This window comes from Oryzias latipes, chromosome 22 (genome assembly GCF_002234675.1).
Source record: "Oryzias latipes chromosome 22, ASM223467v1".
Classification (NCBI taxonomy): Eukaryota; Metazoa; Chordata; class Actinopteri; order Beloniformes; family Adrianichthyidae; genus Oryzias; species Oryzias latipes.
Window position 1 is genome coordinate 20,169,043 of NC_019880.2, and position 12,372 is coordinate 20,181,414.

The 12,372-nt window shown below is 39.1% G+C and overlaps 1 protein-coding gene across 3 annotated transcripts in view; it reads left to right on the forward strand.

Moving 5' to 3' along the window:
• kif6 (kinesin family member 6) overlaps window positions 1-12,372 on the forward strand; it is a 49,978-nt gene that overhangs the window by 22,673 nt on the left and 14,933 nt on the right. For all 3 annotated transcript variants that reach the window (XM_011490625.3, XM_011490626.3, XM_011490627.2), the window contains 2 exons: window positions 165-251; window positions 6,321-6,424. In XM_011490625.3, coding sequence (XP_011488927.1) covers window positions 165-251; window positions 6,321-6,424 — 191 coding nt within the window. The remainder of the gene's footprint in view (window positions 1-164; window positions 252-6,320; window positions 6,425-12,372) is intronic.

Here is a 12,372-nt window from a genome sequence, read left to right on the forward strand (position 1 = left end):
CAAATACAGAATTTAAGGCTGATTGTGGAAAAAATAGGACTAAAATATTATTACTCAGCCATTGTCAATGAAAAGTGTACATTTTTTATTTGAAGTAGTTGATTCTGTGTTTCTATGGTAGAGAGAAGTCTTTGAGAAATATTTGTGTTTTTATTCTGAACCAGGAATCCATCTCCACATGCCGCTTTGCCCAACGTGTGGCTCTCATCAAAAATGAAGCCATATTGAATGAAGAACTGGATCCTGTTCTGGTAAGACTCTCAGACACTGTCTCAGTCGTTTCATTGATATATTAAAAAAGATTAAAAATCAACAGATCTAGGTTGTCCCCTTATTTGTATTTTATTGACTATATTTTATGATTCCCACTAAAAAATTGCTCTTTTCTTTGATGTTGTTAACTGTTACAGAGGAAAAATGGTGCAACTTTAGTCCTAAATTTGAACAAATAAAATTGCAGCATTGCCTTAATGTAAGGCCAGTAATGTCGCTTTTAGACCCGTCCTCTTAATTATTACTGTGCTTTTGTGGCTTAAAGAATAAATTGTATGTTTTTCTGGATGAAAACAAAACAAAAGTTTACCTGGGGTAAAACGTAAAACGTCTGAATTCATTCTTTACTGGTCCACTTTAGACAGCATCAATGCCAAGAATCCAAATGTTTTGATAAGCATCTAAAATCACATTTGAGTGTTAAAAAATATTGTTTTTAACATTGTTTTTCTTGGAACAAAATTTTGGATTCATGGAATTCAGTAATTTGTTACCCAATCTTTTCCTAAAGGGGCGAATGAGAGTCTTCTGTTTCTTCTTTAATTTGTCAGGTTTCACTAACAAAGACAAAGAAACAAAATTACTGATAATATTTCTTTACTTTGCACCAACAGTCCTGTCCACAAATCAGAGGAGAATTTCTAATGAATTCCTGCTGCTCTACAGAAAATCACAGGTTTTAGGATTTTAGCTAAAAAGGGCTAAAAGGCAGGAGGCGGTGTTTAAACTGACTACCTTTGGTTAAAGATTAAGACGTGCCTGACGGAGCACTCATGTACACAGAGTTTTGACAGTGACAACACATGATTGTCATTTTAGGCTCAGGTACCAAGCCCTTTCCATGTTGATGAAGTCTTCATGATTTAGACACTGGACATTCCATCCACCCACCCATCCACCCACCCATCCATCCATATAGCCAGCCAGCCAGCCATCCGGGTCGGCGGGGCAGCAGTCTAAGCAAAGATGCCCAGACTTCCCTCTCCCCGGCCACTTCCTCCTCTGGGGGGACCCCGATGCGTTCCCAGGCCAGCTGAGAGACGTAGTCTCTCCAACGTGTCCTGGGTCTTCCCAGGGGTCACCACCCAGTGGGACATGCCAGGAACCCCTCCCTAGGGAGACGTCCAGGAGGCATCCGGACTAGATGCCCGAGTACCTCATCTGGCTCCTCTGGATGTGGAGGAGCAGGGGTTCTACTCCGAGCTCTCTCCAGGTTCTCCCCCATCTCATTTATGTATTTGTTTTTTTGTTTTTTTTTAATTTGTTTTCTTTTATTTACCCAACCCAATGTTTTCTAAAGTGGCTAGCAGAAACTTCCAGTTCACCTTGTCAAATGCTTTTTCAGCATCTAATGAGATTATGGTTGCTTCCTGTTTATTCATAGAGGTAAAGTCTTTGAGATTAATAAGTCTTTGAGCATTGTTTGTGGAGTCTTCCTTTAATTAATCAAGTTTGATCAGGATGAATTGCCTCAGGAGTGATCTTTTGTAGTATCCTAGCAGGTGCTTTACATATAATTTAAGATCTGCATTGATCAGAGAGATGGGACGGTAGCTGGAAGGCAGGGTGGGACCTTTTTCTGGCTTCAGGAGGAGAATGATGTTTGCATAGTTCAGATTAGCAGGTAGTGATTGATGATCTTTAATTAATATAACCATTCTATAAAAAACTGGGGCCAGGAGGTCCAAGAATTCTCTGTAGAATTCTGCTGGGAAGCCATCCGGCCTGGAATTTTGTTATTGGGCATCCACAGCAGAGACTCATGAAGTTCTGCCACAGAGAGAACCGAGTCTTAGGCTGTAATTTGTTCTTGGTTTAGTTTGGGTAAATGTACATGATCAAGAAATGATTTAATGCTTTCATGAATATAATTTATTATAAAAGTCTTTAAACGTGTTATTTCTTTTGGGTTGTGGGTGAGATTTCCTGTTTCTTCCCTAATGGAGGATATTGTGGTTTTTTCTTTGTTGTTTTTTAATTAATTAGCTAAAAATTTACCAGACTTGTTTTCTTGTGCAAATTTTACCAATCAATATCTTTGCAGCTGAAATTGAGTTTATTATTTAATTCTAGTTTAAATGTATTAAGATCTTTCAAAACATGTTCTTGTCCAGAAGCATACACATCATCAAGGGTTCTCATTTTATTTTCCAATTCAGATACGGCTGCCTTTTCTTTCTTCTTTCTGTTGGATGACAAGGAAATGATTTGACCTCTCATTACTGCTTTCGCTGCTTCCCAGAAAGCACACAGTGTTAAATCCAGAGTATCAATAGTTTCTATAAAGATGTCCCATTCTCTTTTAAAACAATTAAGGAAATGTATGTCTTTAAGCAGAGATGTATTATTAAACCTCTAGCTTTTAAAAGATACATGTGACACTTTCATAGATATAGTCATGGAAACTGGTGCATGATCACTGATAATTATTGGATGTATCTGAACATCTCTAATATCCCTCATGAAGGAGTTGCTGACTACCAGATAATCTAACCAGTTGTAAGAGTGGTGAACAGGAGAAAAGCAGGTGAAAAAAAGGGGAAGCCTTTGGTGTTTTGTAGACAGGAGCCTCAAGCGGGGCAGAGACCCACTTAAAGAAAATCAACCAATGGAGTAATCATTTTGGACTTATTTCTAAGGGGCTTGTTTTTGCAATGAATATAGACAAAGTCAAAAACACACAAACACAGGGAGACAATGCCCTCTTAGGTCACTAGACTGCATACCAGCAATGTCTTGGTCCCCCTCTTCACCTAAATCTATTTGACACCGTGCTGCTTCTGCACGGCTGTTACCCAGAGCTGTCTGACCACTACTAAACCCTAGTGAGGTATTTTTAAGAGTCTGCGGCTGGCCCTGTAATTGTGATGCTGTCTGGCTGCTCCCGGCGGAGTCTGACTCAGTACAGCTCAAGGCAAATCCCAGCTCCACAGGCAGGCTTTGTTTATGGGATGTTTCTCATTTGCTCACTGTGTTTTAAACTGAATTGCTGCTCCTGTCTTGATGGAAAAAATGGATAAATGCAAACATGGAAGGTTGCAATCTATTATAGTGGTGAGCAGTGATGCATAAGTAGAGAGGTCGACCTATGAACAGAAGATCACGGATTTGGTTCCCGCCCATGTGTTGAAGTGTCCTTGGGCAAAACACTGAACCCCACATTCCTCCTGGTGGTCGTAGGTTGGCGTCAGTGTTTGAATGCGTGCATGGGTGAATGGGACTGTAAAGCGCTTTGGATCCTCTTTAACTAAGGTTTGGGTCGATGGTTTGACCTACCTCCCTGCACAAAACTAGATATGTTGATCATGAAAGCTAGCCAGAACCTGTAGCGTCATTGAACTACTGTTACCTGTTACTTATACATCCAGCTGCTGTGTTTGGTCCTCGGAAACACTGTCCTGTATGTTTTCTGTTTCCCAGCTTATGAACACCTGATTCAGCTCGTCATCAGACTCTGCAGAAGCCTGACAATGGCAGTCATCAGAGGCAGGTGTGTTTGAGCGGGGTTAGACTGAAAAAATGACCAGGGTTGGGAAACACCGGCCTATAGGATACTGAATAGATTTAGAGCCTAAGCAGCAGGAAAAAAGCCAGATCAGATAAAATAGTTATCAAGCCCCTGAGACAGGAAGAGGATGAGGATGAATGCCATGGGGTCGGCACCATGCAAGGTTGTTGGTTCATCTAAAGGTGCTGACATCGGCCTTAATCTTCTATTTAGACAAAACTAATCCCAGTCTGCTGTCAGCAGTGGGATTTTAAACAGTTACTGGATATTTCACTATGATTTTTGAATACTTAATACAAAATAAGTACATTTTTGGTATTATGTGCATGAATACTTGGAGTAAATTTTGAGCTAATGTACCATAAAATATTTAAAAACTTTTTAAACTAAGATTTGCTTTGTAAGTGACAACGACTGCTTTGAGGGAGTAACCCTCTTCCTATTGATGCAGAAAAACACCTTAGATCAGCAGTTCTCTGTAAAGCTGGCCAAAGCTGGGACATTTTTTACAATGACTTGTAACTCCAACATTTTCTTTACAGTGATGTTATGGTATAAAAACACACCTGATGCTCATGCTTTGCTGTTTCCTATAATAGCTAACTGTTTGTCAGAGAAAAGCTGGGGAAAAATGCACACATGCATAAAAGTGGAACGTGGTGATACTGGTGCTAACAGTTTACTGTGGTTGGTTTGTTCACAACCGGAAGAGGTTTCATTTAGTGTGGAGATGTTTTGTAACAATAACAAACTGTGTTGTTGTGGAGACAAAAAGAAGATTTACGTTTTCATTTCCAGAACCAGAACAAACTGTTGAAGTGTCATGCTGGCAGGAACTTTACCATATTGAAGACATTAGAAGTGACATTCTCTGAGTCAGTACCGCAGCATGCTTTCAGGCCCGCTGTGGGACTGCGGTGGTTGGCGCTCCAAAATAGACTGACAATTGTACTGACCAACAACTCGTGGTCAGAAGATGCAGCTGGAAGAATTACAGCAAAGCCAGTGCTTGAAAATAGACACACAGGGAGGGGCTTTAAGTGGGGAACCGAGACATTGAAAGCTACAACACCGTTACGGGGGGGGGGTATTTCTGTTTGGCCTCCCGAAACCACAAAACAGTTCTGCTTCTTCTCAGCTTCGCCTTGAGTTGTTTGACTTGTCTTGGCATACACAGTAGTGCAGTTTGTGTTACACCACTTCAACATTGTGCTGTTTGCTGAACTTTTGGCTTCCCAGCAATCGTTTCGATGGTTTTCCTGAACGACATGCACACTTTTGCTATTTTCTTTACTGCCGAAGAAGTTTTGGTCTTCCAGTAAACTTTGGTTAAAACCAGTGATTACATGTAAGTGGCATTTCTACTGAGCAGACAGTTTCAGTGAGAGGAAGGACAATTTCATCGTCGCTCTTGAGTTTTTCTGTTTTGTTTCAGTCAAAGCTTTTGCATGGAGCTTCACTTTAACCTGTTTTGTTTTTTATTGTGTATTAATGTGCTGAGGTGCTCCATGAATAACAATGTTTTACACACATAAACACTGTGCAAAGGGTAAATCTCACTGTCAACTCATTGGGACATGGTAGTAGAATATTAACAATGAATCCATATCACAAATGTCAAATTAAGTTGTAATTAATGTTTCAGAATAATTCAAATTAAATTCTTGTTTTAACTTGTTTCTTTTAGATCTCACCTTGTAGATTATCTTTAGGACAAAATGAATGAACTCCTAGCTGGCTTTTACATTCAAGATTCAAAGGGTTTACTGTCATATGTGCAGTAAGGAAACAGGTTTCCCTGTCCAATGAGATGCTTACTTTGCTGTTCTCTCTGAACGCCATAGGGTTAAAGGTTAAATAAAAAGATAGGGTAGCATGTTTACAGGACATCTGAAACATTCACAATTCTCAAGAGTTTTCTTTCCGGTCCAAAAGGTACACAAACATAATTCATATAAATAAAGCTTAGCCTCAAATCCAATAGGGGTTTATCCAAATGTACACCTTCTGTGTCAAAAGTAAAATCTGTCCAACACAAGAGGCCTTCCGCTCTGATCTGTCTGCTCAGCTGCTGGACAGGATAAGTTAAAGTAAATAAATGAAACCAGTTCTAGTAAATTAACAGACATGCCTGTAGACTTGGGACATAAATTCCTGTCATTCACTGCAGATGTTTCCCAGCTGAAAAGTTCTTGTCAGTCATCAACTTTTGTTTGTGCTCCAGCACAACATTAAAGGGGAACAAAACTGTTCACCTCCAATTTCATGGAGAATATTTCCAAACTGCTGAACACAATCTTTTCCAGGGATACAGAAACTTTATCGCCCATCAGCACCACAAGGAAGTGGGGAAGTTAGATTCCCGTGTAGATGCACTTTTGATGTTCTATATGCTGGAGCCTCTAAATGTGTTTATAACACTATAATGCTGGAATTTGTTCAAAATGACAACAACTGAGTTGTTGGAAGACAACGAAGCAATCTGTTGATGTTGCCTTGACTTCCTACCATTGACCCCAGACTTTGACTTGTGTTTCAGTTAATAGCACATTTAAAAGAGGAGATCCTAACACTGAAGAAGCAGCTGGCCACGATGATGGGAGAACAGAAGGATGAGCAGCTGACTGCAGACGAGATGTTGAAGTATGGCACCAGTACAGTTCACCCTCCCTCTTCCCTCCTTCATATCCATTTGAGTATAAAATACAGTGATTTGCACACGAAGGTCTTTAAAAGTCAATATGATAACGATTTTTATGTTTGTGGGGCTGTTTAATGATAGCAAAAAAAATCAAACTGTTTTATTTTTTAGATATGAAAACAAATTAATAGTTGATTAAGTGCTGCCCTGTCAGCTAGTAGACAATTACTGTAAAAGGTAACAGGGATCGTCTTCCATTTCTTCTTATTTGAAAAAATAATGTTCTTAAAAACACATCAGACTTTTTGGGCAGTGACCTGAACCAGACTGTGGTTCTCTGGAATCTTTTATAAGTTTACATAAATGTTCCCCACTTTATCAGGTCCACCTTGCTAGTACCGGGTTAGACCCTGTTTCCTTTCATAACCGCCTTAATCCTTGGTGGCATAGATTAAACAAGGTTCTGGAAACATTCCTCAGAGTTTGGTCCATGTTGACATGACAGCATCAGTTGCTGCAGATTTGTTGGCTGAACTTCCATGATACCGATCTCCCGTTTCACCACATCCCAAAGGTTCTCTATTGGGTTCTGGTGACAGTGGAGGCCGTTTGAGTCCAGAGAACTCATTGTCATGTTCTAGAAACCAGTCTCAGATGATTCCAGCTTTATGACATGGAGCCTCATCCTGCTGGAAGTAGCATCAGAAGATGGTCCACCGTGGTCAGAAAGGGATGGACATGGTCAGCAACAATACTGAGGTAGGCTGTGGAGTTGGAACAATGCTCAACTGGTACTAAGGGGACCAAAGTGTGCCAAGAGAATATCCCCCACACCATGACACCACCACCTCCAGCCTGAACATTGATACAAGGCAGGATGGATCCATGCTTTCATGTTGTTGAGGCCAAATTCTGACCCTATCATCTGAATGTGGCAGCAGAAATGGAGACTCATCAGACCAGACAATGTTTTCCATCTTCTATGGTCCAGTTTTGGTGAGTTTGTGGGAATTGTAGCCTCAGTTTCCTGTTCTTAGCTGACAGCAGCAGTACCCGCTGTGGTCTTCTGCTGCTGTAGTCCATCTGTCCACAGAACTGCAGTTCACTGGATGTTTCCACTTTTTCGGACCATTCTCTGTAAACCCTAGAGATGGTTGTGGGTGAAAATCCCAGTAAATCAGCAGCTTCTGAAATCCTCAGACCAGCCCGTCTGGCACCAACAATCACGTTCAAAGTCACTTCAATCACCTTCCTTCCTAATTCTGATGCTGGTTTGAGCTGCAGCAGATCGTCTTGATCATGTCTACATAAATGCATTGAGTTGCTGCCATCTGATCAGCTGATTAGACATTTGTGCTATTAAGCAGAAGGACAGGTGTGCCTCATATGGTGGCGAGTGAGTGTAGAACAACATTGTGCCGTACTTTATGCCATGATGTCTTTGGGTCCAAATCCTCAGTGACTCATCTTGCAGTGATGTCAAAATGTTAACTACTGTATTTTCTGGAGTATAAAGTTGCAGCAGCCAAAAAAATGCACAATAAGACAGGAAAACATAAAAGTTACTCTGAAGTATGAGTCTCTCTTTTAGGAGAAAAGTGCAGCATTTCTGAAGAAATCTGCCAAGCCCGGCATAATGCTGCGTTTACACCGAATGGGATTTGCACATCAAATTCACATCTGATGCCTCTTTTTCAACGTGCATGAAATTTGATGCTCAATGCTTTTCCAAAATGTTTTTATAAACTAGATGCTCCCGCTGCATGTGGGAGGAGCTACCGTCCATCACTACATGGAAGCATTGACTGTATTTGAAGAGTTCTACAAAAGCCTGGGTAATCAGGTCTTCATGTCTGGGTTCATGAGTTTGTCAGTCTTGTTGTCGTTTGGCGATTGTAAACTTCTACACTGCAGGAGCTGCGTCTGATTGGTGGCGCTTTGAGCTGCTCTGCCGTCTCTCTGTGACCCGGTCTGACGACTCTGCATTCGTCCGAGGAAGGAAACATTTGAAAGACGAATAATAATGCCTCAATGCAAATAAGAAAAAAGTCATAAAGGAAGGAGGACAATGATCAGATTTCGGTTGTGTCAGAATTGCTTCACTATTCACTACATACAGTAATGATCTATAAAATGCGTTCATCAGTTTGTAGGGCTGTCCGAATCTACAATTACAAAATTCATCACCCTAGAACTGTTTTTTTATTTTTTATATATATATATATATTTTTTATATCACCCTAGAACTTTCCCAGAAGTCTCTGCGACAAATCAGTGTGCATCGAAGGAGATTTGTGAAAACAGACCATAATGCATTGCATTTGAACAAAATGTATTTTTGTATGAACCATCCATGTCATCATGTAGTCATCATAAAAAATAGTCATCATAAAATGTTCGTATTTGTTTGGTTTTTACTTTGTGAAACCCGTGACGTCATATTTGCCGTTAAAAAAAAGTAGTGCGGATGGTGTCTGAAATGCTTTTAAAATCCAGGACACTAGATAGTTTTTCAGTAGTTAGGGTTTAGGTTGGGAATTTAGACATGTTTGTTCAGACATGTTAGATTTGCACAGCCTTCTTCTTCTGTGTTGCTGTCAGCAGCAAATGCTGATACGCACACATACAGCGCCCTCTAGTGGGTGTTAGTGGGAAACAACTGCTAAAGGGCAGCCGGTTATTAGTGAGAAAATAACAATTATATGAGCCTATTCACATTAGCCCTCGTTCTATCTTAGATGACCCCACCCTTACATTGACGTGTTCTCCCTACCATGACAAAGGTGGATAAAGGTGGAAAGATTTCATGTAATCCATGGACACCAGTGAAGATCACAAATCATTGAAGAAAAAAGGTTCAGAGCACTGTCTAGTTTAGTGGGTCTAGATGACCCAACTCCCAATGTTAAAGTGCCTAGGATAGCACAAGGGTTACAAGAAAATCACAAATACATCACTACTGAGTATAAGTTGCAACCCTTCCAAACTACGTATGAAAAAATCCCTACTTATCCACCAGAAAATATGGCACCTTTACCAGCACCGTTCAGTGTGACTCTGTAAAACAAGGTTCATCTTGTTTGACAACTAGAGGTCGGTTTATAGTTTATCTAAAGTCAATAGGGTGTTCTAGTGTCATGTGCACCAATGGACACCCTTGTGCTCAAAGTTGTAACTATAGTTTAAATTGTTTTGTAAATAAATCTGTGTATTCTGTCTTTTTTTCTTTAATTCAATTTAATTGAATTTTATTTATGTAGTCCAAATTCACAACAACAGTCGTCTCAATGGGCTTCGTACCGTAATTGTAAAGTAAACATACAATCAAAAAGGATCATAAATGCATAGAATTCAATAGGATAATACTAAATTGAACTAACAAACTGACTAAATAGAACTGGCATTCCTGCCCATAGACATTCCTTCATGGTTACGAAAACTCCAACAATCATTGGAATCCGGAAAAAACGAAGAAACCTCAGGGATGTCCACATGAAGGAGGGATCCTCCCCCAGGACAGACAGGCCATGTACCAGAACTCATAGAAAAGAAATTAACTTATCTAACTCTACAACTATATATTTAAAGTCCAGCAGACAAGCTTCATCTAGATCAGTGATTTTCAACCTTTTTTGAGCCAAGGCACACTTTGTCCTTGACAAAAGTCCTGCGGCACACCAGCATCCAAAAATAAAAAAAGGAGAAACTCTATAGTCTAGGTAGAAAGAGCTGGAAGTTGCAGCTGTTTTTCTATAAGTTGTAATAAAAGTTAAGTTAGTTTTCAGTAATAATTTTCAATTACATTATTTGAAATTTTACCCTGGTAGTTGTTTTTCCCTTCAGTTTATTAACGTGCAATTTTATGTAACCTCACAAAAAACATATATTATATATATTCTTTCTAAATAGTGATTTATTTTTTAAATGTTGGTGCAAAGGCAACTGTAATTTTTGAACAATATGATCACAATATGTTTGATAAATTTTACACAAAAAAACAACATTACCCTTCTGTTTTCTGTAGCTACTCAAAAAGTGAACATGTTGAAGTTTTATTTAGTTTTTCCTTTGTCTTAATCAAAAATGAAGTCTTTGAAAACTTTAACAAAATGTTTTCTTTCCTATTAGTTGAGTAAATTGTTTCAATTTAGTCCAATTGTGTCTGTTGGCCACTTCACCTTAATCCTATCTCTTAAATGTTGTTGTTACCTCTTAAGTTTAACATATAAAATAATCCAGACGTTATTAGAAAAGTGTTTCAGTTAGAAAGATGACTTGGAGGAACTAAACTGTTCGCCTCTGATTTCATCAAGAAGATTTAAAAACTGTTTGATGTGTGTTCGTTGTGGTTTCAAGACGTTTAACAGGAAAGACTCATTATGCGCTGAGACGCTGTCACTTTAACCCAATGCATCATGGGAGATGTAGTGCGAAACTGCAGCCAATTGCAGACAGACTCGCTTTTTTGAGCTTCATGGCTTTGTTCACTTGTTCCATGGTCTGACACCGGATCCCGCGGAAAGCTACACCGCTAAAGAAGAGTTTTAGCTGGTATTTTAGTTGGAACTGAGAGACTTTATGAGCAGAATCGGAACACTGAAGTGAAGACTTTAATCACATCTGTAGTATTTTATTTTTTCATATTCCTAACTACTCAGTGTTTTATCAGGGCCCCTTTTGGATAAACAAAGAGCTGATATCCTGGAGGCAGGAAATGATTTTAGATCAGTGAATGGGTCATTTCCCACGGCACACCTGACCATCTCCCACGGCACACTGGTTGAAAAACACTGATCTAGATGAAGTTGGGGGGACAGCTGGGGGTGCGAGACGAGCCAGAGACCACAGCCAGGTGTAGGAGCAGAGGCGAGGTACACGGTCAGGTACAGGAGCACGGATGAGCTAAGTGGACTCTGGAATCACTTCCCAGGAGGGTAGTGGGAAAGAGGGGCAGTACTTGGATCACACTGCACCAAACAAAGGCATAGAGAACTAAATGATGAATAAGTCATTCATTTATTTATTTGTTCCTTTCATGAAAATTATTGATTGTCCAATATGTTTACATGTTTGTCGTACATTATTGAAAATGTTCATGATTGAAAAGGAGCAGAATTGAAGAATACAATTCTTATAATTGTCTGCTCCCTTTTAAACGTTGCATCCTATTTACATTTCTCACACCATCACCTGTGCTCAGATTTCACCAAATACAGTTCAGATTAACACAGTAAATATATTCCATTCATTTAGTATATACAGTCCAAACATTACATTCAACAGTCAAGTTTGTCCAAACTAATTTGTTTAGCATCCGTTAAATTGAATAATATTTTGACAACTTTTTAACTGATTCTCCCGGGAATTCCACATTTTTACCCCTGCTATAGACAAACACTTTTGCTTTTGTGTTGTTCGAGCAACCTGTTGTTTGAAATCAAATTTTCTCCAAGGATTTTCATCTCCTGTGGTAAAAATAAAAAGCTTTTGTAAGTCTTCAGGTAAATCTCTGTTTCTGGCTTTAAACATAACTAATAAGGTCTGTAATTCGATTACATCTTTAAGTTTTAATAAACCTGACTTAATGTAAAGTTCATTTGTGTGAAATCTAAATTTAGAGAATAATTCAGAGAATAAACACAAGAATGTGAATAATTCCAGTAGCTCTCTTTTGTAATAGAATTAAAGGCATTATATTAGTTTCATATGTATTTCCCCACACTTCAATACAATATGTAAAATACGAACCAAAGAGAAATATAACATGTGCATAATATGTCATGGTAGCATTTATTTGGATTTGTTCAGAACAAAAAGGCTCTTGGCTGCTTTATTTTTTACATTAAATAAATGAGATTTCCATGTTAATTTGTCATCCCCTAAAAATTTAAATTCAGACACATGTTCTATGTTTCTGTTGTCAATGGACAAAGTCACTTCTGTTTTTTCT